At 42.6% G+C, this 21,804-nt stretch overlaps 1 protein-coding gene across 3 annotated transcripts in view; it reads left to right on the plus strand.

The window, feature by feature from the left end:
• Window positions 1-21,804, plus strand: part of adcy7 (adenylate cyclase 7) — a 63,279-nt gene that overhangs the window by 40,317 nt on the left and 1,158 nt on the right. For 2 of the 3 annotated variants that reach the window (XM_030088121.1, XM_030088124.1), the window contains 21 exons: window positions 1,916-2,076; window positions 6,199-6,310; window positions 6,646-6,773; window positions 7,165-7,323; window positions 7,487-7,619; window positions 8,121-8,309; window positions 8,553-8,596; window positions 12,605-12,664; window positions 13,765-13,842; window positions 15,433-15,502; window positions 15,621-15,718; window positions 15,802-15,886; window positions 16,868-17,005; window positions 17,138-17,191; window positions 17,964-18,160; window positions 18,347-18,458; window positions 18,587-18,745; window positions 19,958-20,104; window positions 20,247-20,354; window positions 20,432-20,546; window positions 21,605-21,729. In XM_030088121.1, the coding sequence (XP_029943981.1) occupies window positions 1,916-2,076; window positions 6,199-6,310; window positions 6,646-6,773; window positions 7,165-7,323; window positions 7,487-7,619; window positions 8,121-8,309; window positions 8,553-8,596; window positions 12,605-12,664; window positions 13,765-13,842; window positions 15,433-15,502; window positions 15,621-15,718; window positions 15,802-15,886; window positions 16,868-17,005; window positions 17,138-17,191; window positions 17,964-18,160; window positions 18,347-18,458; window positions 18,587-18,745; window positions 19,958-20,104; window positions 20,247-20,354; window positions 20,432-20,546; window positions 21,605-21,729 (2,472 nt within the window). The remainder of the gene's footprint in view (window positions 1-1,915; window positions 2,077-6,198; window positions 6,311-6,645; window positions 6,774-7,164; window positions 7,324-7,486; window positions 7,620-8,120; window positions 8,310-8,552; window positions 8,597-12,604; window positions 12,665-13,764; window positions 13,843-15,432; window positions 15,503-15,620; window positions 15,719-15,801; window positions 15,887-16,867; window positions 17,006-17,137; window positions 17,192-17,963; window positions 18,161-18,346; window positions 18,459-18,586; window positions 18,746-19,957; window positions 20,105-20,246; window positions 20,355-20,431; window positions 20,547-21,604; window positions 21,730-21,804) is intronic. The other variant, XM_030088125.1, reaches the window with a different exon arrangement.

Consider the following 21,804-nt stretch of genomic DNA (forward strand, 5'->3'; position numbering starts at 1 on the left):
AATTCTGACATGTTCAACCTGAAGATCCTGAGATCTGACAATAGTTGATACCAAGCACAAAGTTGGACAAAAACTGGATAAAAAGCAGTCAATGCATAACTCGTGTCATGAAATGTAATCACAGCTGTGATAGAATTATAGCTGGAGTGGAGAAGGCGTTCATTGTTTCTGACTTGCAGGAGTAAATGAAAGGATTCACTAGTTAAGTCAAATACCAGACAGTATTCGGGCGTTATTTCCACTTTATTAGACGATGGAGACAACTCGCACAGTCACCTGAAAAATACAGCTGAATGAAAACAGAGTGGAGCTGACCTGAGGCGGCCTGTCTCCAGCTCAGGTGTAAATATCTCTGAACATCTGTGCAATGAGTCGGAAGTTTCTGTTAACACATGCATCTCTCTTCCCCGTCTGATGTGCAGTGAGTGAATATAAAAGAGACGACGGAAGAGAAAGGCCTGATGTTGCTTTTCTAAAAACCGAAGGTCATCTGTCAGATTATGTGTTTACTGGAGACGTTTGAAGTGAATTTTGAAACAACTTTGTCAAAGTAATTCAGTGTTATCTGCAGTTGAACTGAGCAATGAGACAGTGGGAAGTGAATGTTTTGGCAAGGATGTATTTACTGCATTTCCTCTATCAAACACACTCATGTGTACACAAACACTCACACGTGAGTCACCTTTACATCCACTCATGGGGTACTTTGTATCGAGCGTTTGCAGTAATGGATAAAGCCTCGATTCTCTCAGCGCAGTGAGCTGATGTGTCCTGATGCGCCTCTGATTCCATGCAGAGGGATTAAACTCTCCCTGAGAGGTTGCCTCTCTGCATTCCTGTCTTAATCAAGCCATTGAACTCTGAACACTCCTTAGGAGTCCAATTGCCAAAGCAGATCAACTCTGGAGGGGTTTATGTCTACGTGGTCCTGTATCCAAAGTCAGATCTTTTTCTACTTCGTCATGCTTGACTATAGTAGCAGTATCATGATATAATGTTGGTACAACACAACTTTTTACCCCATATAAATGCTGGGGATCAACTGGAAGAACTCCTAACCTGTCTATTTTTTAATATTAAACTGGATTATCTTTATTGCAAAATGTTTTCCATTTCAGCCATCAATTGTTTGTTAGCCTGATAAGCTAAAAGCATCTTGTCTCACTCAGTGTCTCTATTAGAGATTTAGCTGAGGACCACTTACAACACTGACACTTGTCAAAGTGGGGAAACTCTTAAATCCTTTCTTTGATGATGGCAGTCAATAAACTTTGAGTTGCCCAAAAATATGTTTTAAGGCGACTATAAATATGAAAACATCACAATGTGGCATTGCTGTACGGGACAGCGATGGCCTAGAGGTCAGAGAAGTGGACTCAGGATTGAAACTTAACAGACGAGCAAGATGCGACTGCTCCCCAGGCGCTGTGCTGTATGCATGTATAGTTCAGGTTAACTGTGAATAGGAACGGTTAAACTGGGCAGAAGATGGATGAATACATACTGACTTTCTTTACCAACACACGCATTAATTAAAATTTGGGTTATTTATCGTGTAGATACCAGCACTAATGGGACTTCACCAGAGAATTCCGTTGCGCTCATTTGTGTCTGAATAAAAGATGGGAACAGGTGAAGTAATTCAAAGAATTAGTTGCTTCAATGGGTGAACTAATTGAGAATGAATGAGGAACTTGACCGGTGAGTAGCATCTTGAAGCCTAATGAGTAAAAGCTCAGACTCTCATTAGGTTTGTGCGTGTCTGTACGGTCTAGTTGTTCTCAGGTAAACTCTTCTTTTCATTCCAGGACAGGTCCAGTCGTCACTGTACATTGAGTGCTGCAGCCCAGTTTCCTGGCCTCTCCCAAAATGCTGTTATGTCACGGTGTGTGTTCACGTTTTGGTGTGTTTGCAGGAGAACTTGCTGCAGTCTGTCCTGCCGGTGTACATCTCCATGAAGATGAAACTGGCCATCATGGAACGCTTGCAAGACTGCAAGGACAAAGAAGAGCAACAGCGGCTGGTCAAGGACAACAACTTCCACAGTCTCTACGTAAAGAGGCACGAGAATGTCAGGTACAGTCACACTACGCACGATATATACTGCTGAGCTGTAGTGTCCTAAACTGTCCTCTATTTGACACGTCAGTGAGTTTTACCAAACACATATGAATTAATGTTAATCGAGAAAATACAAGAATACAGATCAGGACTGGTCTTTACTTCCAAGCTAGCAGACATGATCGCTGTGTGAGGGGGAGGGATGTTTGCAGCAGAGGAAATCATGATGAAAAGACATACGACAGGCTCCATTAAAAACAATTAAAAAAAACATTTTGAATGGAATATTTTTTTTAAAAAGCTAATGTAAAAAGACTAATTGAATTTGTTTTTTTTTTGCTGACAGGGATCACTGATGTCAGTTTTCTTTTTTTTTTTTCTACCACCCTGAATAGAGAAAAGTGAGCCGGTCATTCAAATGGATTACATCAATTTGGGTTTTGTTTAAAAATGACATATTATTATGTTTTTTTTTTTTTAAATAATCCATCTTTAGAGAGCAATGTAGTCAACATGCTTCCCTTTCAGCTCTGTCCAAGATATTTCAGTTTCTCACTGCTTGTTAATCTGTCAGTGTTCTTGTGCTTTTTGGGAGAGTCTAAGGAGCCATTTACACTCGTCAATAATGGTGATATTTCAGTGTGTTTGGGCCTTTCATTAAAAAGTACACAAAGCTGCAAGTCACTGAAAAGGATTACATCTGAAAACACCGACCAAAGTGAAGATTTGGAAAAATCTTACCACTGCATGTAGACGAGGGAGACAGAGTTTAACGTCACTGTATACGATATGAGAGTCATCCCCATCGTATGGGTGCGACTTGTGTTCAAAGTTTGGCTTCTGTGATGGAAGTGGATACTGTTAAAGCAATGCTTGATTTTGCGTACATGCAAACATTTTGGACTTTTGTGTGTATTGGAGGAGCATCTCTTCTGTGTCGGTTCAGACAACTGACCCTTGTGCCTTTATCGCGGAAGGAAACAGGAAGTAATTTGTGCCATTCCTTGCTGTTGTGTTTTTTCTAGGATTCTGATTGACTAGCATGGCTTTACTCTTCTGACTTGTGTTGATCTTAAAAATATAGAAGGGGAATTTTCCGTTTTTGTAAATGTAAAGCTAAGTGTAAAGGTGACATAAGTCTGTCTCTTGCTTCAGGCTCCTCGGTTTGCCGTCCTCGTGTTTGAATGCTGTTCGCTGCCCTGATGTCTTTCACCTGTGCTGAGTCTGTGATTGTCATCACTTGCTGGTAGTTTGGGTATATAAAGCTTGTCTTGTCAGTCTGTCTGTGTATCGCTGTCCTGCGTAGTTGTGCTCCTCAGATTTCGCCTACCTGTGTCTGTGGGTTTTTTATTGCGCTCCCTTATTTCCTTAATCTTGAAGACTTTCGTTTTTTGACTGTTTTTATTTTGGTTTCACCTGTTTGGCATGAAAATGAGTTTCTCCATCAACAGCCGTCATCTCCCAACCCAAACCTAACATGAACATTATCTGTGCCAACAGGTGAATGCGCTCAAGAAATATAAAATTGTACATGTTAGCCCTCTATCACTGTCTTTTGGAAACCTTTTATCTTAAATGATCTTTAACGTTCCACTTTTAGATTGCTGGCCTTTATGTCAGCCTTCATTATTAAAAGCTCAAAATCAGTGCAATATTTACCCACAGTGATATAATCTACTTTCTTTGTATTTTTAATCCCATTAATCCTCTGTGTCTCTTAGAAAAACCTGAGTTCACTTCATAAAACAAACAAGGCGGAGTAAAGCAAATAAAATGAGCAGCAGATTTCTCTGGGCAATTCTCATAATGCTGTGGATTAGTATGTCTGTTTCCAGAGCAGTGACCCAGTTGCAGCTTTTGTTTTATGAGAGTTTCATTAATTTAGCAAGTGCTGACAGACATTGGGGCAGCCTCAACTGAACTTTGGCAGGTGGCTTGCCAGCTGATTTTTTTCTGATAAATGTAATGAAGATTCGGTTCAGACAGTCGCCTTGTGGAAGCTGTGAAAAACTCTCAAATGGTTTCATTGTGCAATCTTAGAATAATGAAATTAAAAAAGATATATACATAAAAAGAGGTTATTTTGTGAACTCTTATGACTTTTGTTTGTAATGTAACTGGCGATTTTTGGTACATTTGATCATTGGTTCTTTTCTTCTTCAAATCTTTTGGTATTGCTTTACTTTTGACACAGTTTCTTTACTGCCCCATCGGTGATATGGGCTTTGCTGTTTATGAATGTGTCCTGATGTGCCTATTCAACAAAATTACAGTTTTTCTAAGAGAGTAATTCCATAAATTCTTTCATTACTTAGTAAAAATGCTGGAAAACAGTGGAAACTGTGTACAGCACTTTGATTAATCTTTTTTCTGCACACTTTGCAGATACTGCGATGAAACCTTTAAAATGACACAGTTGAAACCCTCGGCTCAATGTCAGGTGTTCGCTCCCCACCACAACAATGTGGGAAACAATACCTGCAATCGTAGAAACACGTGTGATTTTTATTTTAGGATTTCATGAATTCTAAGATCACTTGCTCCACATTTCAGAAATGAATGGATCCATCAGCTGTTTGTTTTGTGTCCGTGTTCGCTACAGGTTGTCGTAATGTGGTAGAAAGATGTGGAATGATAAGATCCTTTCCCTCAGCCTGTCCAGTAATTACCTGTGTTTGTTCGTTCTGGTGAGGAACTCGGCCTTCAAGCTGTTGAAACGACTGCTGGTCATTTTCTGGGCTCCAACAGAGCCGCTAATCAGCCTGGTTAGATGTGGTGTGCCTCATTACTGCTTCATTCAGTTCATGCAGCAGCCCACACGACGACTCTTTGACGACAAATCAACACGCAATCAGTGGATTTTTCAAGTGATGTTTTTCTTTTATGAATATCTATGTCCTAAGTCAGGCATAATAAGAGCGCCGGGTTCGACTTTTATTTTGTTGAGTGCTTGGGTCGCCCCTGAGAACGATCATGCAGCAGAGAGGACTTCTCGTTACTGAACACCTCCAAGTCAAGCTGATGATATCCCATCATGCTTTAGTTTCTATGTGCAGCATTCATCGGACAATTACGGACATGTCCTCCATCTGGGTAAGATGAGCAGCGTTCGTTGATGCTGGGGCCGCCGTACTGACAGTGCCAACTGAGATCGGAGTGTGTTGAAGCAGCCAGTCGGGTGTTCTCCTCTACCTGGAAGTTTGCCAAACTCCCAGCTGCTTTTCGTTGTTGGTGTCGGGGTCTCGCAGAGGTCAGCGAGGATACCGCTGTCTGTGTTTCAGTGAAGCCACGGATATGATTCAGCACTGAGGGATTTTTAATCAGTCGCCGGTCAGGTCTGCCGGGGGTTAACGGCACACGGGCCTGTTTTATTTATTTTTGCGTGAAAAGCATCGCCCTAATTCACACAGAATATTGGTCACGCAGACCTTTTGCCTCGTGTCTGGAGGGTGGCTTCATTCCCTGAGGGTCCACCAGTCCACTGCACGCTGGTCGATTGTCTCCAGGTCCGTCAAGAGGATGGATTGATTGTTCATGCGTCACACATCAGTTATGAGCAGAAATCCAAGTCAAATCACAGTCAGTTAATATTCTGTGAAACTCACCTTTTTAATTTTCTGTGGAGGCTGTTATTGCTTGCAGAGTCTGCACTAAATCTATTCAGTTCAACACAGTCATTTTAAGAAAAACCACCAATTCCAACTGAACAAGCGGATGAGGCGATGGAAAGGTGATAAAAGTTACCTCGAACAGGAAGAAACCTTTGCAGTACCAGTCTCAGAGGCGAAGACGTTCTGCTGTTCCAGTTGGGGCTGGAGAGGATAGAAAGAAAGGAAAGGATAGGACAGAGACGGAGAGCAACAAATAAACTGATATAAACCCACTGACTGCAGACATGATGGGGACAGGAGGCTCAGAGCATGAACTAGTTCCTCTGTCAGAGATCAAGGAGGGGCAGAAAGAGGTGATCATGGTTTTGTCCCAAAAAAAAGTCAAATATGCCATGAAACCAATGACTGTAAATAGCTTTAAAATTTTAATGTTCATTTATTAAAATATTCTCAAAAGCCTGAAGTGCTAATCATTGATTTGTTTTCCCTTATTAAGCTTCTTCAAAGCTCTGTTTCTGTTTTACAGTATTCTCTATGCTGACATTGTTGGCTTCACGCGGCTGGCCAGTGACTGTTCTCCCAAAGAGCTCGTCATTATGCTCAATGAATTGTTCGGCAAGTTTGACCAAATCGCCAAGGTGAGTGATTTGTCGTTCTGTCTTCTTGTCATGTTTGCTGAAATTCTCTAGTTTAACTTGGAGCCGGAAGCTTTCCTTCTGACAACACTAATCTAATGATTATAAGTGAGTATGTTCATGACAGAAAACTTCCTTTCATACATCTTCATCTCGGAAAATCTGGGTCCAGAGAAAATACTACAAGGAAACATTTAATCATGTCTTGATCAAGACAGTTAAACCTAATTACTGTGGTTTGCTGGTCTTGGCTGCTCACAAGCAGTTTCCTAATTTCACTGAGTAATTTTTTGTTTGTCTTGTCCCTCAATTTTTATTTTTTTTATTTTTTTAATAAGGAAAACGAATGCATGAGGATAAAGATCCTGGGAGACTGTTACTACTGTGTGTCTGGGCTGCCGGTCTCACTTCCTAAACATGCCAAGAACTGTGTCAAGATGGGCCTTGACATGTGTGAAGCCATCAAGTGAGTCAGCTGCCCTCTGTGTGTGTGTGTGTGTGTGTGTGTGTGTGTGTGTGTGTGTGTGTGTGTGTGTGTGTGTGTGTGTGTGTGTAACCTCCCAGAACACGGTGTGACGTAGTGTAGTGGAACTGTGTGCTGAGTTATTCTCAGTTATGTGTTTACTACACAGCTGAAGTGGTGAGACACGTCTTTCCATTCTGTCTGTGTTAGTATGTACATAGAGTTCAGCTATACATAATGACACCCTCAGGCTCCGCAGACGCATATAAAAATAGAAAGGACTGCTCTGTAATGTCGTCCCCGCGCTGTTAATGTACCTCGACGGACCGTGCTTGCACATCGAAATAGTCTACTACAGCAAGCGGGTTTTTGTTATGACTGTGAAACTCTTCAGGCAGGTTCACGATGCCACGTCAGTGGAAATCAACATGCGGGTGGGCGTCCACTCCGGCAACGTCCTCTGCGGCGTGATCGGCCTCCGCAAGTGGCAGTTCGACGTGTGGTCACATGACGTCACGCTGGCCAATCACATGGAGTCGGGAGGGCTCCCGGGGTGAGTGGCTCTACGACGCAGTGTGCGTTTCATATCATATAGCTGAGAATAGCCCCGGTTCTTCTTCACGCTCTTTCTCCGATGATGCTTTCAAGTTCAAGATTTCCTCCCAGTTGAAACTGAATAACTTCAACTCAATGTTTTCTTTTTCTTTCTCGATCAGACGTGTCCACATCACAGAGGCAACTCTGAAGCATCTCAACAAAGCGTACGAAGTGGAAGAGGGCAACGGCCACCTCAGAGACCCCTACCTGAAAGAGCTCAATATCCGGACCTACTTAGTCATTGATCCACGGGTACGTTTGCAAATGTTCCTGTTTTCTCCACACACATTAAATTGACCGTCGACTGCAGATGGCAGATGTATTTTTCTCTCTCTCTCTCTCTCTCTTCCTCCGTCATATGATTTTCCTGTAATTTATTGCCAAACTTCATGCGTGGCGCTGGGTAACAAAACGCCACGCTCCAATGTGTAAATGCAATCAGATGTGGCCGAGCCGCACTCGTCACCTCTCAGCTGTCCAAAGTGAAATGTCAGTCTGCTCTTTTTTCCAGAATTCCTTCAAAGCTTACTGAGGTTAGGAACTTTTTCTCCAATGATTTTGTTCCAGAGCGCACCCTGTCGCAGTCCCGATCGAACCTGCAGAGACAATAATTCATTTAATACACATCTGATCGGATTAACTGAAATGTTTCTTCAGTATCGACATAAGACTGCACTGGTACAGTGGTTTGAGATCCTAATGTGGTTTGTGTCCTCTAGATCTAAAATGAATTGTGCTTGTGTGTGTCTCCAGTCTAAAGACCCTTCGCTGAACACCCGCTCAGCGCCCAAGCCTCGGCTGAACGACGGCCTGAAGATGCGGGCGTCAGTGCGAATGACGCGTTACCTTGAATCCTGGGGCGCCGTCAAACCTTTTGCTCACCTCCAGAGCCGAGAGGGTTTCACTCCGGACGCCATCATCAACGGCAAGCCGAGTTTCAAGGTGAGGGTCACCTGGTCACCAGTTTGGTTTTAGTGTTCATCCTTATTCATTTGAGTCCGTCGATAAAAAGATACAGGTTGGATTTTGAAGTTTAAAGTGTTAGCCAAATATAATTAATGCAGCAGGAATGGAAACATTTCCAGATCAGAACCTACCCTCAAATACGCAATCTGGGTGTGTCGCACATCATCGTGCATTTTTACAGCATGAGTAACGTTCTTCTCTCGTTTTTCTTCTCCTCAGGACATTCCGCTGCGACCAGCCCCCGTTTCCAGTAATCCTGACAGGTGAGAGGAGTCCAAGCTGCCACTCCAGCTGCACAATTAGTCCAGTGTGTGTCTGTGACTGCAGCAGAGGATGACGTTTGGCACGGGCGGAAAAAAAAAAAAAAAAGCTGTAATTTCACTGATTCACCCTGACCTGTAGACCAGCCCTGTTATTCAGTCACATTTTTGTGCTCATTAGTTCAAAAGGGGAAGCTGCTTTTCCAGCCAGCACCATTCCATCCCTTCATTAACTCTAACACAATCTTTCCATTGCATTTCATTCATAGTAGCATTTTTTTTTTTTTTTTTTTTTTTTTTTTACCCACAAAAATATCTTGATTCCGTTAATTTAAGGACTATTGTATTTACTGTCTCAGTCTATACTCGTATTATGGGAGTTAAAACGTTGGGTCCTTAATATATCAGAAGAAGCCAATCGCCTGACCAATGCTTTCTTATTTTACTCTTTTCATTGTACCCATCAGCCTGAATGCAACATTTTAGGCTTCTAGTTTCTGAGGTTTCCTCTCGAAGCTTTTAAAAGGGTCATAATCTGCAAAACACAAGTGCAGCAGTGAAATGCCAAAGCTTGATAGGTCGTTCCTTCTGAATTACTTATGAAAGATCCTTGAGGTTTCCTGAGTTTGTTCTACATGATGAGGTGTCTAAACATGAATTGCACATTTTGTTCCTTCTTCGATGTTGCACAAATGTTACCTATTCACCAATTTTGGCCAAAAGCGCTAAACTGCCTAATAAACGGCTCTGAAATCAGGAGTCTGCCTGCAGATAAAATCCTTTGGAAATGAGCAGTATGTGTGGGACAGGAAGAACAAGACGTACAAATAACATTTAACCCGCCTGTTATTTTGTCGGTGAGGAAAAGTGGAAACAGTCCCAAGTCAAACTGACCCTGTGTGTTTTAATCAACCTAAAATGGTTTGAAACATGTTTTTCATTCGGATCGTCAGCCTAACTAATGCTTAGTCCACCCTGGTTTTTCCACTCCTACGCAGATTACTTTCTATTTGGTGAGTTTTTTTTTTGTTTTTTTTTACTGTAATTTTATTTTCTCACACAAATGTCATGATAATTAGGTTTTTGTCTATTTAGTTTGTTTTGATATTTGTTGGAGCATCCATTTTCAGTGTTGAGTCAAACTGACCCAAAAACTATGTGCAATAGAGTAATTTATCTCAGCAGAAAATGCTTTATGCCCCAAATGTTATGTCAAATATTCTTACTGAACTTAAACATGCTTGATACAGTTTGACCTCCATTACATAATGATCTATAGGGTTTTGTATGGTTGTTGGGTCTGTCCCATGTAAAGTCATTGTTGGCCCACTGACACACAGCTGTGTGACACACTGAAGACAGTTTAAACATCCAAAGTGCCGATATTTCATTCCCTGGTTAATGGTTCATTTTAACTAACAGCTGAACTTACTAGTTGAATCTTTCCCTTTTCTGTGGTGAGATTACTTTTTAGTTTAGTTTAGTTTAGTTTATTTCATTTTTTGAGCAGTTTACATTGGTCACTTTCGAGATTTACAACAAAAAATACATGTTGGCTCTAAAAAAGGAGTAGGCTGAAGCTAAAGCTTATTTACGCCTACCCCCCATACAACCAACCGATGCCCCCATAGCAACTCCCACTCCAGTCTGTGTTTGAGAGAAAAAAAAAAGAAAAAAATAACAAGGAAGTCCAGAGTTGAAATCATCAAACACTATCAGTGCAATATACATACCTTAATCCTCCTTTTCCCCCTATACAATGTGGGGTGCTTTATAAAGTGCAATCATACATGAAAAACAAAAGAAACAATAAAAAAACAAAAAAAACAAAAACAGAAACAAACAAGATCCAGAGTCTCTCTCTTTTTTTTTTCTTCCTTCCTTTTCCCTTAACAACACGTGAGCTTCGAATGGTCACATTCCATAGACAGACACACACCGATGTTGGTTTCCTGTCTATGATCTATCTATTGGTCGTAACATCACACACCAAACATTTGATCACACATTACACATACTTTTTCAGTTGCAAAACACTGTAAATGTGCAACTGAATTATAGTTCAATCGAGACAGAAAAGCAGACATGTACATGATAAAGTGGTAAACAGTGAGGTTGAGTCTAACAGTATCCTATAGATGTCAGGAATCTAGAGTGAACATATCAATCATATCAATGCATTTTCTTTCACGGCCTCCAGTAAGTTTAGGATTTTTTACACAAGTTATTTGGTGCATTTGTAATCTCTAAAAATGAGACAAATCCAAATTTCTAGTTTGGAAACTTTTTCCCAAAACCTGCTTGCTTGACCCAAAAGTCGTAAAACCACTTTTACAACTTTCCAATCCCACAATAGTTTTATAATGCGTAACAGATCACAAAATGTGAGACAGTTCACAGCGTTGGACAGTTTGCAAAGTTTGATATAGGGATGAGTGGTATTGAAACATACAATTTATATCAACATTTAAAAGAAAGTGTTTATTGAAAAATACATTATTTATATGAATCTAGATTTTTTTTTTTATTAAAATACTAGTTTTAGGAGTGGCTGCTTTGCCCTACTTCTCACTCTGAGGGAGCTGCTCTCGTGGCCCCGCCCCTTCCTGTAGGCTCGCCCTGCATCCGTGTCAAGTTTTCAGACTGACACATAGTGAACCACAATGGTGCTTTTCAGTGATGGGCACCAGCTACCAAGTACACTGTGCCAATAAATGGATCATTAGCTAGTGCACATACTGGCCGATCGCACAAATCACCCAGAGGATGATTTCACTCATCTGACGTTGAGCAGAAAAACACAATCTGCAGAGAATGCAGAAAACATGTTTCCGTCAAAAGATTCCTGTGACAGGACAGGTAGTGTTTTCTTCTTGTTTTCTGTCATTGTGGTCAGCTCTGTCAAACATGTGGTCCGTGGGCCAGACCTGGGACTCTGGAGGGTCCAGTCCGGTCTGTGAGGTGTGTGTTCATATTGCTGGATCATTGTTGCATTTTTAGTCGCAGCAGGATTGAAGGAGACATTTCAGTGCATTTTGCACAAGTAAACAAAGTTTAAAACTGGCGTGTTGTTGAAATTGGACTTGAAGACGTTACATTTTCATGCATGTTTTCTATTTTTTTGCACTAAAACATTTGGATTTGTGAATAATTGTTGCATGACTGAGCTGTCATTTCACTGGTCTGACCTTCTCCAGCTTCTCCCTGAACTAAGATGAGTTTGGCGCGGCTTCCTTAAAGCCGACAAACATGTATTTTGTTAATGCATGTACTTTTTTTCACCACCTTTGTAGAGAATTCACATTTGTTTTGTTAATGAAGGTGCTTGTGTTGCAGTTTATTGTCGTTGACCCAGAAATGTATTTGTGGTAAAACTTTACTGTTGAAAAAAAAAAAAAATCCACTTTATATCGTATATCGAGCCACATTGCTACCTACTTACCCTCAAATACGCAGTTTTGTTGCCGGTGTCAGCCATAAGTGTAAGAGGTCATTTGTCAAATAAAGCCGTCCGCTTTGTGTCCGCCGTTTGTCAGCTGCTCCTGCAGCTTCAGGTAATGCATGGACAAATTGATGGCGCTTATAGCTGACAGTGGTTAATGCTTACAGTGCTTCATCTGCCCATCTGGTGCCGGCAGTGAGCAAACAGACCGACGTTTAAAGTGTAGCTGCTGATTAGTGGGCAGGACTCACCTACACAAACAGTGTGGGCCGGAGCGATGCGACTGGAAGAAAGGAGTGTGTGCACGGGAGCGTGAGCGTCGGACTCCGCGAGAACGGAGGATTGTTTAATCTCTGAAACTGTTAATTCCATTCATGTGTTCACGGTCAGAGGGAGAACTCCCACTCAGTCTTCACAACCCTGCAAAAGCAGAAGGAGTTTTCCATGAAGAAAATGCAACAGCTGCTCTACTCTTGTCGATTCTCCCTAAAAGATGTTTGGATTTGTAAATGTATGTGATCTTTTGCTTTGTGGTGATGTGTTTTTGTCTGATCATTGAATCCTCACAGCTTTGATGAGTCTCTTGAAGAGCCGTTCTCCTTGCCCGCCCCTCCATTCAGCAGCTATAAGTGAGTGGGGCCTCCGTGGCCCGCAAGCTCTTTGCTCCTGACAGAGCAGTAGTTATCAACCCTGCAATCAGAACAACGGTGAAATCTAGTTCTCACTGAAAGCTTGAATGATTCCCTTTAAGCTTGCGTTTAATGCTTTACATCAACATCATGCAGTATCTTCAAAGGAAGGAGATCTGCGTGGATTTATTGTGGTAGAAGCTGATTTTACGAGGTGTTAGTATTTCTATAACGCAGTTATTACATCTCAAAAACACGTGAATTCCTTTGAAAAGTTCATTGCTTTTTACTTTTTGCTGCATTCATGAACCATGAACTAAATTATTTCAATTAATAAAAACAATAGTGATAAATATGATTTCTAGTTTGAAAGAAATAAATATACGATCTTGCAAAATATGGTAATATGAGATTCTGTCTTTTCGATTTGAAAGACCAACTGACTAAAATTGAAAAATAATTTTAATTTTTGTCTTTTTCTTTTGGTTAAAAAAGAAAAAAATCAAGAATTAATGACAACTATGGGAAAATGGACTTTTCAGTTGCTTTCAGACTTTTTGAGATGCTCACAGTGCGACTCCCTCACGGTGACAGCTACTGCCTGAGTGAAGAGGCTTGCCGTCCCGACACTAACCCGAGCAGCGGCGGTCCCTCTTCCCACCGTCTCTAACCCCTCCCTCTCTGTAACAGGACGTGTGGTCTGGGAAGCCCCCTGAAGTCAGTGAGCGGGCTGACACGCCTATTAACGCTAATCATTAAGTGGTGCTTGTTTCGATGTTTGGTCTCGGTGTCTGTGAGTGTCTCCTTCCTGGTGCAGTGAGGAGGGCCCGTCTCCCAGCGTATCCCTCACAGATCATCTAACAGGAAGCATAATACCGCATCTGTCACCCATCTCCTCTAATACAAGCCCCATTCCTCTTTTTCCCCACTAACGCTCAGAATCACTTTAACCTCGGAGTTGCCTCTGAGCAGGGCTGAACTGGAGCCGGGTAATGCGCATGACCTGATCTGGTTTCCCAGCATCTGTTGCTGGCAGCATGCGATGTGTGTGCTTGTCTGCTTTCCCTCTTTCCTAATGATCTCTGTTCTTTCTGGTGCAGGAACAAATCCCAGAAGAGCAGGTTTGACGAGGAGCTCCATAATGAGATGACCACAACCATAGACGAGCTCAGCAGCAAGTATGTCCATTTTTACCGCCGGTTAGCTAAAGTTTGCTGCATATGCACAAAATCTGTTAAATTGTCGCTTTAGATACAGAGAAATGGCAACTTTTCTCTGTTAAATCTGAAATGACCTTGAATAAGCTCAAAAACGAGCAGGTTTACTTGCGGTAGTGTAGCGTTTTGTGCCGAGATGTTTTTCTGGCAGTTACTCTATGTTCATAATGTCAGTCACTGCACGGGTGAAAGGAACCGTACGAATCAGCACCACATTCTAGGATGAAGGAAAAGAACAGTGTAACAGCTCCAACTCTTGGCGGATCGTTTATCTCTAATTCACCTTTGATACTTATTTCATTCAGATGCCTCGTGTCACTCTTTTCAGTGTGATGCATGTGAATACGCTGCCTCTGCCGCAGAGGAGTAGTTTCTTCTCAGCAAGCGTGTTTAACTCGTGCCATGAAGATAACCTGATTTCATGCTTTAAGGTGATAAAACACGAATAACCTAATAACTCAAGCTGCACAGAAAATCAGGAAAGGATGAACTGGTGAGGAATCAATCAATACTGATCAAAGATTCATGGAGTAATGCAACATTTACATTCAGGAATGCTTCTACAACTCTTAAATCTAAAAATGTTTATCCCAGTGAAGAATCAGAAGGTTCTGGTCTTGTTCCTTCTCTCCATGTTCATGTTTCATCTGACGTCCAGAACTGATTGTGATTTATAAACATCAGTGTCTTTAAAAAAGGTTTTTATTAAAAAGTGGTTTTTGTCTCAATGTATTCTCAGAGAATAGTTATAAAGAAATTGCATGTTAACTTGAGGAATGTAATTTACAGACACTGTTATTTTTTATTTATTAAATCACTAGATTTCTCAGATATTTGAAGGGGATATTTTCATAGTAAGATTCCTAACAGCACAGCCTGTATGAGCCCTCAGATGTGTATTATTATGCACAGATCCTTCATGAAAATCGCCGGCTGCCCGTCACAGCTGCTGTGTGAAGACCACAGATAATTGATAAAAACTGTCTGAAAGAAGACACTGATCTGTAAAAAGCTACTATAGGCTGCTCATCGTGTGCTGATGCTTCTTTAGAGCAATAAATATTAATTTAAGTCAGTCAAAATGAAGCAGGTTCATGTCTGCGCACAGAATCTGGAAGAACAAACAGATAAAGAAAAAGAACAAGTTTCCAGTTGACACTTATTAAATATTTTTTTCCTTAAAAAACAAGTCAGAGCAGATATTGCATGAATTTTGTGCTGAATGTAACCCATGATTAATGTGTTAGTAACGGTGGGATAAATTTAACTTGGATTTTTTTCCCATTGTTCAGACCACAACCGAATTCTCAGTGGTGCCTTTTCCTGTAAAATACTATTTTTGTTAATTCCCCCAAGCTGCTTAAATAAAGACATTTATCAGCCTGTGTGACTCCGTGCTGCTTTCCTCTATAAAACACCACATTACTCAGAATGACTACAGATAATCTTTAAAGCTGAACCGTTAAAGTCACAGCAATTATCTCCTCTTTATTTCCTCCTTTTTTTTTTTCCTTATTTGTTTTTTTCTTGTCGCCGACCTTTCTGTTTCAGGCAGTGGTCCAAGTCTGAAGAAAGTAGCAGTTTAGCGCTGTGGTTTCCAAAGAAAGACCTGGAAAAACAGGTTGGTCGCACACAAAGATCATTAGAAACACCAAAAGCATCCCTCCACAGTGGTTCATTTCTGTTTATGATCCTGAGTAAAGAGGTTCATGGAGGGTTTCCTTGTCTCTCCTCCTCAGTACCGAGCCCTGGACTTACCGATGTTCAAGCACTACGTCGGCTGCGCCACTTTCATCTTCCTCTGTATCTTCTCGGTGCAGATGTTCATCACAAAAGAGTGAGCTTTTCCTCTGATTTCAAAAACACTGTGCTCTAATGGCGAGTCCCTGCAGATGCAGTCATGTGGTTTCTCTCCGCCAGTCGACAGATGCTGGGGATGTCGTTCGGAGTCCTGGTTTGCGTGCTGCTGCTGACCCTCTCCATCTGTTTCGCAGGTCACCTACAGGTCAGTGTCCTTATTCTGCCGTTCACATGCAGCTCTTCAGGTGACTCGCTTCCCTTTTCAACCCTACTTGCAGGGAGGGGGGGAATAAAAGCCTACTTTACTTTCCCGGCTCTCACCAGCAGCCTCTGCAGTCGTACTGGTTGCAGGTCAAACGTCTCTTTCAAAGGGTTGACATTTGTCCAGCATAATACTCCACAGTCCTGTATTGTATCATCTGTGGCAGCCTTGTGCAGCATTACATGTGCATGACTCACAACTGTTTTCAGCTCTAAAGGTCTGTCCATTGAATTGAATAAAAATAGGAAATAGGAAATTGAATGTGAAATTCTTTGTAGATAATTACAGTGAGACCACAGAGGGAAATGTCAGTACTGCAAGGATGTGTTTCTCGTCTGCTGCTTGACTTTTATAAAGATAGTGCTGGAATCAAAACTCTTGTCTTTCACTGGGATGACAATTTAATTCAGGAATCAGACGATCAGTGGAGTTATTCAGAATGAAGGAGCCAACATTTACTATGGAGGAAGAACTCTGGAGAGTTGACATGTCAAACATCGAGGACACGTCCTCATCAGGACCCGGGTTGGACAAGTGTCCTTATTGTACGAAACCAGCAGCGGTTCAGAGATCAATCCTTCGATGCAAACTTCTTAAACAATGTGTGTGAGTGTGTGTCCACATACGTTGGACTGTGCCATAATTAGCGTGAGAATGGAAAAGCCAGCGTGAGAATGGAAAAGTGTCAGTGGAGCTATCGCCCTGCAGCTTTCTATAGCGTCCCCGCTGACTCGAAGGGTGACATCTGACATTCAGCCGCTGACAGGCAGCGCAGCGTACTCACACAGAGATTCCTCCTCTGGAAATAAACGCCGGCGGTTCACTCACATGACGTCTGGAGATGTCCGTTTGGACAGGAGTCACATGTACCTGTTTGTCTTTCCTCTCATCTTCCCCCCCTCCGCCTCTCTTTATCTCCTGCAGCGCCTGTTCCCGGAGAAGCTGTCGAGGTGCCAGTGGCTGCCGGCCGTGTCGGAGGCGGTGGTTAAGCGGCCGTGCGTGCGCCTCCCCCTCGCCACCATCACCACCGCAGCCATCATTATCTTAGCTGTGTTTAACCTGGTAAGCCCGTGTCGGGGCCGCCGCGCGCCCGGTTATTTCTGGCCACGCCGCTCGTCATGGACGCCCGGCTGAACTTCAAAGCATGCTGTCCAGCGGTTGTGTGTCGGTCACATGTTCCTCTGCTCCCCGCAGTGCTTCGTCCAGACAGGTGTCAGTGAGGATCGGGATGACCTCTTCTGTCTGCCTGTGAGTGATCCACTCTTTACCCTCAGACTCCAGTGTATCAGCTCTCGACCTGACTCCCACTCAGACATCAACTCTCTCAACATAAACTCTCTAAAACGTCCCTTTTTCTCGGCCGTTCCCACTTTGAAAACATTTGTGTATTTCTCTCGTTCAGAATTCAGAAAATTCCCATTTCCCAGTTGTCATGAACACACCATTAAAACCAATTAGTCTTTTATATGAACACTATTCACTATTGGAGGAATTCATCTCTGCAGAACATTAATCTGTTGCTCAGTTTTTCACACAGCAAGTAATCAGATTACAGCATCCAGTCAAACGTTTCGGTCATGACTTGAGCTTCATAGGTTTGTTGATTTGGGTTCTCTATTTGAATAATGTGGTAAATCTGACAAAATGACAAACATGAGGATAAAATGCTGGCACTACTTCACAAAATGTGACAGTAGAGTAGAAACCTTACCAGCAAACTTCAGTTCAGACTTTTTTTCAATGAAGAACCTGAAATAAAAAAAAAAGTTTTATATATGGTTCGTGTCATTAGTGGGATTTGTTCTGTTATGTTGACAACAGGAAGCTTTCTGAAATGATATAACTGTTCTATCAGTAGCTTCAGAGCCAATCATTTTAATATTTTAATAAAGAACAATCCTAGTTTAACTTTTTCTACTAAAACAGAAAGCAACTTTTGGTGCAGTTAAATGTGGTTAATAGGTAAATAATACTCAAAGTGCTTTTTTTTTTTAGAAGAATCCTTCTTTGTGTCCCTCAGTATTCGGTCTACTGCTGCATCTTGTCCCTGATCGCATGCGGGGTTTTCCTTCGCGTCAGCTTCGAGCTCAAAGTGCTCTTCCTCACGGTGGCCTCCGCAGCGTACTACGTCCTCATCCTCAGCACCAAGAGGGAGCACTTTGTGGCTTACGGGAATTTCCTGGACGGTCGGATCAACAGCAGCTCCAACTACAGCAGGTGAGACAGGAAGAGTGAAGAAATGCCGTTTCCTCATGTTGGAACTCTCTTCTCATGCAGAGCTATTTTAGTTTCCATTATATATTACTCCCACTACATTACGTCTGTTCACTTAACAATCATGTGAAGAATTGTGTTTTTTTTAAGGGAAATATGGGATGAACAGCGTTCTGCTTTACTTTGCAGCTGTGAAGACGAGTCCATCCTCAGATGTTTAGGGCTGGTAAAGCACCCCCAGATCATGAGCTGCATCTACATCACTCTGTTTCTGATCACCATGCTCATCATCGCACAGCAGGTAACCACAAACCTCGCATCATTCTTTTCTGTAAGCCCGTTCATTAAGAGCAGTGTTGAAAATACAGCAACACAAAGTTCCTTGCTAATCCACGGTGAGTTTGCAACCTCTCCGAATTCTGCTCCCAGAACGAGTCCTGCTTCCGCCAGGACTTCCTCCTGAAGTACAAGAACCGCACGGAGCAGGACGAGATCGAGACGAGGGAGAACCTGAACCGGCTGCTGCTGGAGAACGTGCTGCCGGCGCACGTGGCCTCGCTGTTTGTCGGAGAGAATAAGAAGAACGAGGCGAGATTTCCACATTATTAGTTTGAAGTTTTGAGACTAACAGCCTTCCTGCTGGCTGTGCTGTAATCGATTAATGACCAAAAGGACAAAATCAGACATTCACGATTGAGTCAGCTGAGGGTTCTTTTTTGGTAACTAAAAGAGGGACTGTTTTCTTTCTTTTCTTCCTTTCTTTTAAAACCATTCACAGTTTACAGAAATCCAGTGTTGTTTCATTCGTTCCTGCCTTTGCATCAGGTCAGCTGTGAAAAAAGCAGACAGCTTTCACGTCAACAAGTGAGATATTAATGTTCAAGGACGCCAGCAGAGTGACTGTCTCGGCCCTGAGAGAAACATGATAGCGTCCGTGTTCAGAAGGACCGGCTGTTTCTCGCACAGTCATCAGGTTATCGCCCACAATGACTTTACTGTTGATGGTGAAGAACGACACAGAGCGTCGCATGAGACGTTTTCCAAACACAAGCGCGGCCCTGTGCTCGGATGTCTCGCGTCTTAATTAATGAGGCTGAGAGTAAAGGTGATCGTGTGGGAGCTGCGAGTCTCCATGGAGGCATTTCATTACAGCAGATCACTCTGCGCTCGTTCAGTACCGACTGTCGAAAAACCGAACGCGTTTTTTAACAGTAATTAAAATCAAACGACCTAAGCTTTTATCGCCCAATACAACAGCTTTCTATTTTCAATGGAAATTTACCTAATCTTATTTCATAATAATCATTTAAAATTGTCGTTAAAATTACTCTTTTGTCATAATTGTTCTGAGAGAATTTAAGACTCTGGTTACATTATTCCTGTAAGCATAAATGTAATAACCTTCAGGAGTGAAATGACTTTATGATTTGCTCCACGTCTTTGAGCAATTGGAGTTTGATAGTGGGATTCAAACCATCAAATGTCCAGTTTCAACTTTGAGCCCTAATCTGCTCGTTTTAGCTCCAGTGATTTCCATCCATCAAAGTTCCAGCCTGGACTCGAACCCACAGCATCCGTTACAAAATCATTGATTTCTGCTTTCTTCGGATATTTTTCATATTTTCAAGCAAGTTTTTTTTTTTTTTTTTTTTTTTTTTTTAATCTTTTTGCAGACTCTTTTTCCCTTCACTGTCAACACAGCTTGCAGAGTTTTACGGATTTTATTTCTAAATTTACCTCATGACTCAACAATCCTGATGCCTTTTTGTGTTTTTTTTTTTTTTTTTTTACCTCCAACAGGATCTGTACTACAAGTCCTACGACTGTGTGTGTGTGATGTTCGCCTCGGTGCCGGATTTCAAAGAGTTTTACACGGAGTGCGACATCAACAAGGAGGGCCTGGAGTGTCTGAGGCTGCTCAACGAAATCATCGCCGACTTTGACGAGGTAAAATCAGGAAAAATCAAGGAGGGGTTCGCTCCTTCGCTCCGGCCAACAGACTGTAAATGTGCACTGCGGCTGCTGATGCGGTTTATGGAAACAGGAAGAAATGCGTCCGTCACTCCCTCGCTGGGCTTTTCCTTCACAGCTGCTGTCCAAACCAAAGTTCAGCGGCGTGGAGAAGATCAAGACGATCGGCAGCACTTACATGGCCGCCGCGGGGCTCAGCGGGACGCCCGGTCAGGAGAACAATCAGGTGGGGCGGCGAACGCTTCGGACCGGATCGCATCGTTTTTTTTTTCGGTGACTTGACTCGGGACGCTGTGCTTCCAGGACGAGGAGCGGCAGCAGGCGCAGATCGGCATCATGGTGGAGTTCGCCATCGCTCTGATGGGCAAGCTGGACGGCATCAACAGACACTCCTTCAACAGCTTCAGGCTCCGAGTGGGTGAGTGCGGCTCAGCAGCGGCACCGCCGCAACCTTTCCTCTGATTCATCTCCTCTCGGGCCGGCACGATAACCCGGCCAGCGGGTTTCCATGGTTACGCCGATGACTGACACTCACGCCGCGTTTCTGGAGCTTTTTCACAGACTGTCAAATTAGGGATGCTGCAGAGTCAGACGTTGCAGTTTTCCAATGAGGTCAAAGGTCAAAGTTGCAGTGGAGGGAAGAGGCAGAGTCTGGGAAACCTTGCTCTCAGCGTGTTGTGTCTGCAGTCCAGACAGTTGACTCCGCGCAGACATCTCACATCAAAATTTTGGTTAAAATATTTACATTTCCTCGCAGATAAAGGCGCACGCTATGGGAAGCCTCGCTGAGTTGTATAAATCCTCTTTATTGGACTGCGCTCTTAATCAGCAGCTGAGTCTTAACCTGCTAACTTTTAAACAGATCTCTATCCGACCAAAATAAAAACACATTGGAGTAGATCTTGGCCCGGTTCGTCTCTCTCAGCAGTTCTTCTCATTCCAGCTCTGAGCTCATAAACTCGAGTTCTAATGTTTTCTGCACTGGATGAATTTGTCTCTTTGGTGCGAAAAGTTTCCAAAATCACTCCACAAATTCACAAATGTGTTCATGTTGGCTGCATTTCATCAGAGCACCGAGACCACCGTGGTTTACTGGGGCCAGAAACAATCCAAAAGTTCACATATTTACATGTTAGAATCTGAATCTGTACTCAGTTCCTTATAGTTTATTTCATTTCACGTGAGTAAAAATGATATTGCTTTGTTTTTTTTCCTCTCGTGTGCTGCAGACACAGCAGCAGCAACAGCAGTCATCACCAAAACAGTAATGCTGGTGTCAAATTACAGGACGGCTTTTGTAGTTTGGCTTCCTGGAATTTTGTCTCAATGGATTGATGAGCACAATGGGTTTTTTTTTTCCTGTTTCCAAGACTTGTATTATTGTGTGTAACATCTGACCTTCTCTGGGATGATGATTGGTTTCCTTGCGCTCTGTTAACAGGACTCTCCTCCCCTCTGCTTGTTTTCCTTCCACAGGTATTAATCATGGCCCGGTGATAGCCGGAGTGATCGGAGCGAGGAAGCCTCAGTATGACATCTGGGGAAACACGGTCAACGTGGCCAGCCGGATGGAGAGCACCGGCGAGCTGGGAAAGATCCAGGTATGAAACCTGGAGGATCTTCCTTTTTCAATGTCTAAAATCGCAGCTTATGTGAGTCCGCTCAGTTCTTTTTTT

Source organism: Salarias fasciatus, chromosome 1, assembly GCF_902148845.1.
Source record: "Salarias fasciatus chromosome 1, fSalaFa1.1, whole genome shotgun sequence".
NCBI lineage: Eukaryota > Metazoa > Chordata > Actinopteri > Blenniiformes > Blenniidae > Salarias > Salarias fasciatus.